The 7,437-nt window shown below is 41.3% G+C and overlaps 1 protein-coding gene across 1 annotated transcript; it reads left to right on the forward strand.

Moving 5' to 3' along the window:
- Positions 1 to 74: 74 nt before the first annotated feature.
- LOC140321171 (uncharacterized) lies at positions 75 to 7,383 on the forward strand (the record flags this gene model as incomplete). Its single annotated transcript, XM_072398028.1, has 1 exon — positions 75 to 7,383. A coding segment is annotated over one exon (7,309 nt), but the record flags the coding sequence as incomplete, so codon positions are not given.
- Positions 7,384 to 7,437: the final 54 nt, after the last annotated feature.

Genomic DNA, 7,437 nt, shown 5'->3' on the forward strand with positions numbered 1-7,437 from the left:
CAACTACTACAACAGTCCCTGCACCTACTACAACATTACCTCTTATCACTACAACAATTCCATCAACAACACAGATAACTATTATAGCTCCAACTACTACAACAGCCCCTATAACAAGTACAACAGCACCTGTTACCACAACATCTCCTTCAACAACACAGATAGCAACCTTAACACCTACTTCCACAATGGCTCCTACAACAACATCTGTTACCACCACAGCAGTTCCCTCAACAACACAAACAACTGCAGTAACATCAACTACTACAACAGTCCCTGCACCTACTACAACATCAAATCTTACCACTACAACATTACCCTCAACAACACAGATAACCACTATAGCACCAACTACTACAACAGCTCTTACAATACCACCTGTCATTACCACACCAGTTCCATCAACAACACAAACAAGTACAGTAATACCAACTACTGAAACAGTCCCTGCAACTACTGCAACGGCACCTCTTACCACCACAACAAATCCATCAACAACACAGATAACAACTATAGCTCCAACTACTACAACAACCCCCCTAACAACTACAACAGCACCTGTTACCACAACAACAATTCCCTCAACAAAGCAGATGACAGCCTTAACACCAACTACTAGAACAGTTATTACATCAACACCTGTTACCACCACAGCAGTTCCCTCAACAACACAAACAACTACGATACCACCAACTTCTACAACAGTCTCTTTACCTACTACAACATCACTTCTTACTACTACAACAATACCCTCAACAACACAGATAACCACTATAACACCAACTACTACAACAGCTCCCAAAACAACACCTATTATTACTGCAACAGTTCCATCAACAACACAATCAAGTACAGGTATACTATTTAATATAACAGTCCCCGAAACTACTACAACAGCACCTCTTGCTCCCACAACAATTCCATCAACAACACAGATAACTACTATACATCCAACTACTGCAACAGCCCCTATAACAAGTACAGCAGCACCTGTTACCACAACAACAATTCCCCCAACAATGCAGATGACAACCTTAACAACAACTACCAAAACAGCTACTACAAAAACACCTGTTACCATAACAGCAGTTCCCTCAACAGCACAAACAACTATAGTAACCCCAACTACTACAACAGTCTCTGCACCTACTACAACATCACCTTTTAACACCACAACAATTCCATCAACAACACAAATAACTACTAAAGCTCCAACTACTACAACAACCCCTCTAACAACTACAGCAGCACCTGTTACCACAATAACGATTCCCCCAACAATGCAGATGACAACCTTAAAACCAACTACCACAATAGCTACTACAACAACACCTGTACCCACAACAGCAGTTCTCTCAACCACACAAATAACTACAGTAACACCAACTACTACAACAGTCCCTGCACCTACTACAACATCACCTCTTACTACTACAACAGTACCCTCAACAACACAGATAACCACTATACCACCAACTACTACAACAGCTCCTACAGTAACATCTGTTATTACCACAGCAGTTCCATCAACAACACAAACAAGTATAGTTATACCAACTACTACAACAGTCGCCAAAACTACTAGAACAGTCCCTCTTTCTACCACAACAATTCCTTTACCAACAAAGATAACTACTATGACTTCAACTACTACAACAGCCCCTATAACAAGTACAGCAGCACCTGTTACCACAACAACAATTCCCCCAACAGCACAGATGACAACCTTAACACCAACTACCACAACAGCTACTACAACATTACCTGTTACCACCACAACAGTTCCTTCTACAACAAAAATAACTACAGTAAGATCAACTACTGCAACAATCCCTGCACCTACTACAACATCACTTCTTACTACTATACAAATACCCTTAACAACACAGATAGCCACTATAACACCACCTACTACAACTGCTCCCACAACAACACCTATTACTACCACAGCAGTTCCATCAACAACACAAACAAGTACAGTTATACCAACTTCTACAACAATCCCCGAAACTACTACAACAACACCTCTTTCTACCTCAACAATTCCATCAACAACAGCCCCTATAGCAAGTACAACAGCACCTGTTACCACAATAACGATTCCCCCAACAATGCAGATGACAACCTTAAAACCAACTACCACAACAGCTACTACAACAACACATGTTACCACCACAGCAGTTATCTCAACAACACAAACAACTGCAGTAACACCATTTACTACAACAGTCCCTGCACCTACTACAAGATCACCTCTTACCACCACAACAATTCCATCAACAACTCAGATAACTATTATAACTCCAACTACTACAACAGCCCCTATAAGAAGTACAACAGCACCTGTTACCACAATAACAATTCCTTCAACAGCACAGATAACAACCTTACTATCAACTTCCACCATGGCTCCGACAACAACACCTGTTACCACAACAACACAAATACCCACAATAACACCAACTACTACAACAGTCCCTGAAACTACTACAACAGCACCTCTTTCTTCCTCAACATTTCCATCAACAACAGCCCCTAAAGCAAGTACAACAGCACCTGTTACCACAATAAAGATTCCCCCAACATTGCAGATGACAACCTTAAAACCTACCACAACGGTTACTACAACACCACCTGTTACCACCACAGGAGTTCCCTCAACAACACAAACAACTATGGTAACACCAACTACTACAACAGTCTCTGCACCTACTACAACATCATCTTTTAACACCACAAGAATTCCATCTACAACACAAATAACTACTATACCTCCAAGTACTACAACAACCCCTCTAACAACTACAGCAGCACCTGTTACCACAACAACAATCCCCCCAACAGCACAGATGACAACCTTAACACCAACTACCACAACAGCTACTATTACAACACCTGTTACCACAACAGCAGTTCCGTCATTCACACAAATAATTACAGTAACACCAACTACTACAACATTCCTTGCACCTACTACAACATCACCTCTTACTACTACAACAATACCCTCAACAACACTCATAACCACTGTAACACCAACTACTACAACAGCTCCCACAACAACGCCTAATATCACCACAACAGTTCCCTCAACAACACAATCAAGTACAGTTATACCAACTACTACAACTGTCCCCGAAACTACTACAAAAGCACCTCTTGCTACCACAACAAACCCATCAACAACACAGATAACTACGATAAATCCAACCACTACAACAGAACCTATAACAAGTACAACAGCACCTGTTACCACAACAACAATTCCCCCAACAACGCAGATGACAACCTTAACACCACCTACTACAACAGCTACTACAACAGCCCCTGTTACCACCACAGTAGTTCTCTCAACAAAACAAATCACTACAGTAACACCACCTACTACAACTGTCCCTGCACCTACTACAACATCACCTCTTACTACTACAACAATACCCTCTACAACACAGATAACCACTATAACACCAACTACTACAACAGCTCCCACAACAACACCTAATATCACCACAAAAATTCCATCAACAACACAGATAACGACTATAGCTCCAACTACTACAACAACCCCTCTAACAACTACAACAGAGCCTGTTACCACAACAACAATTCCTTCAACAAAACAAATTACAACCTTAACTCCAACATCCACAACGGCTTCTACAACACCACCATTTACCACCACAGCAGTTCCCTCAACAACACAAACAACTATGGTAACACCAACTACTACAACAGTCCCTGCACCTACTACAACATCACCTCTTTCCACCACAACAATTCCATCAACATCACAAATTACTACTATAGCTCCAAGTACTACAACAACCGCCCTAACAACTACAAAAGCACCAGTTACCACAACAACAATTCCCCCAACAACGCAGATGACAACCTATACACCAACTACCACAACAGCTACTTCAACAACACCAACTACCACAACGGCAGTTTCCTCAACAACACAAACAACTACTGTAACATCAAATACTACAACAGTCCCTGCACCGACTAAAACATCACCTCTTTTTCCCACAGGACTACCCTCAACAACGCACATAACCACTATAACACCAACTACTACAACAGCTCCCACAACCATACCTATTATCACCACAATAGTTCCATCAACAACACAATCAAATACAGTTATACCAACTACTACAACAGTTCCTGAAACTACTACAACAGCACTTCTTGCTACCACAACAATTCTATCAACAACACAGATAAGTTCTATAAATCCAACTACTACAACAGCCCCTATAACAAGTACAACAGCACCTGTTACCACAACAACAATTCCACCAACAACACAGATGACAACCTTAAAACCAACTACCACAACAGCTACTACAACAACCCCTGTTACCACCACAGCAGCTCCCTCAACAACACAAATAACTACCGTAACACCAACTACTACAACTGTCCCTGCATCTACAACAACATCACCTCTTACTACTACAGCAATACCCTCTACAACACAGATAACCACTATAACACCAACTACTACAACAGCTCCCACAACAACATCTATTATTACCACAACAGTTCAATCAACAACACAAACGAGTACTGTAATACCAACTACTACAACGGTCTCCAAAACTACTACAACAGCACCTCTTGCTACCACAAAAATTCCATCAACAACACAGATAACGACTATATCTCCAACTACTACATCAACCCCTCTAACAACTACAACAGAACCTTTTACCACAACAACAATTCCTTCAACAACACAAATTACAACCGTAACTTCAACATCCACAACAGCTTCTACAACACCACCTGTTACCACCACAGGAGTTCCCTCAACAACACAAACAACTATGGTAACACCAACTACTACAACAGTCTCTGCACCTACTACAACATCACCTCTTTCCACTACAACACTTCCATCAACAACACAAATAACTACTATAGCTCCAAGTACTACCACAACAGCTCTAACAACTACAACCGCACCTGTTACCACAACAACGATTCCCCCAACAACGCAGATGACAACCTTAACACCAACTACCACAACAGGTACTACAACAACACCTGTTACCACCTCAGCAATTTCCTCAACAACACAAACAACTACTGTATCATCAACTACTACAACAATCCCTGCACCTACTACAACATCACCTCTTACAGTCACAGCGATACCCTCAACAACGCACATAACCACTATAACACCAACTACTACAACAGCTCCCACAACAACACCTATTATCACTACAATAGTTCCCTCAACAACACAATCAAGTACAGTTATACCAACTACTACAACAGTTCCTGAAACTACTACAACAGCACTTCTTGCTACCACAACAATTCCATCAACAACACAGATAACTACTGTAAATCCAACTACTACAACAGCCTTTATAACAAGTACAACAGCACCTGTTACTACAACAACAATTCCCCAAACAACGCAGATGACAACCTTAACACCAACTATCACAACAGCTTCTACAACAACGCCTGTTACCACCACAGCAGTTCCCTCAACAAAACAAATAACTATAGTAACACCAACTACTACAACTGTCCCTGCACCTACAACGACATCACCTCTTACTACTACAGCAATACCCTCTACAACACAGATAACCACTATAACACCAACTACTACAACAGCTCCCACAACAACACCTATTACGACCACAACAGTTCCATCCACAACACAAACGAGTACTGCAATACCAACTACTACAACAGTCTCCGAAACTACTACAACAGCACCTCTTGCTACCACAAAAATTCCATCAACAACACAGATAACGACTATATCTCCAACTATTACAACAACCCTTCTAACAACTACAACAGAACCTTTTACCACACCAACAATTCCTTCAACAACTCAAATTACAACCTTAATTCCAACATCCACAACGGCTTCTACAACACCACCTGTTACCAACACAGCATTTCCCTCAACAACACAAACAACTATGGTAACACCAACTGCTACAACAGTCCCTGCACCTACTACAACATCACATCTTTCCACCACAACACTTCCATCAACAACACAAATAACTACTATAGCTCCAAGTACTACAAGACCCGCCTTAACAACTACAACAGCCCCTGTTACCACAACAACGATCCCCCCAACAACGCAGATGACAACCTTAACACCAACTACCACAACAGCTACTACAACAACACCTTTTACCACCTCAGCAGTTTCCTCAACAACCCAAACAACTACTGTAACATCAACTACTACAACAGTCCCTGCACCTACTACAACATCACCTCTTACCCCCACAGCAATACCCTCAACAACGCACATAACCACTATAACACCAACTACTACAACAGCTCCCACAACAACACCTATTGTCACGACAATAGTTCCATCAACAACACAATCAAGTACAGTTATACCAACTACTACTACAGTTCCTGAAACTACTACAATAGCACCTCTTGCTACCACAACAATTCCATCAACAACACAGATAACTACTATAAATCCAACTACTACAACAGCCTTTATAACAAGTACAACAGCACCTGTTACCACAACAACAATTCCCCCAACAATGCAGATGACAACATTATCACCAACTACCACTACAGCTACTGCAACAATGCCTGTTACCACCACAGCAGTTCCCTCAACAAAACAAATAACTACAGTAACACCAACTACTACAACAGTCCGTGCACCTACTACAACATCACCTCTTACTACTACAACAATACCACCCTCTACGACACAGATAACCACTATAACGCCAGCAACTAAAACAGCTTCCACAACAACACCTATTATCACCACAACAGTTCCATCAACAACACAAACAAGTACAGTAATGCCAACTACTACAACAGCCTCCAAAACTACTACAACAGCACCTCTTGCTACTACAAAATTTCCATCTACAACACAGAAAACAACTATAGCTCCAAGTACTACAACAACCCCTCTAACAACTACAACAGAACCTGTTGCCACAACAACAATTCCTTTAAGAACACAGATAACAACCTTAACTCCAACTTCCACAACGGCTTCTACAGCACCACCTGTTGCCACCACAGCAGTTCCCTCAACAACTCAAACAACTATGGTAACACCAAACTCTACAAAAGTCCCTACACCTACTACAACATCACCTCTTACCCTCACAGCAATACCCTCAACAACACACATAACCACTATAACACCAACTACAACAGCTCCTACAACAACGCCTATTATCCCTACAATAGTTCCATCAACAACACAATCAAGTACAGTTATACCAACTACTACAACAGTCCCTGAAACTACTACAACAGCACCTCCTGCTACCACAACAATTCCATCAACAACACAAATAACTACTATAAATCCAACTACTACAACAGCTTTTATAAGAAGTACAACAGCACCTGTTACCACAACAACGATTCCCCCAACAACGCAGATGACAA

The sequence above is a fragment of the Pyxicephalus adspersus genome, unplaced genomic scaffold (genome assembly GCF_032062135.1).
Source record: "Pyxicephalus adspersus unplaced genomic scaffold, UCB_Pads_2.0 Sca1073, whole genome shotgun sequence".
In the NCBI taxonomy this organism is placed as follows: Eukaryota; Metazoa; Chordata; class Amphibia; order Anura; family Pyxicephalidae; genus Pyxicephalus; species Pyxicephalus adspersus.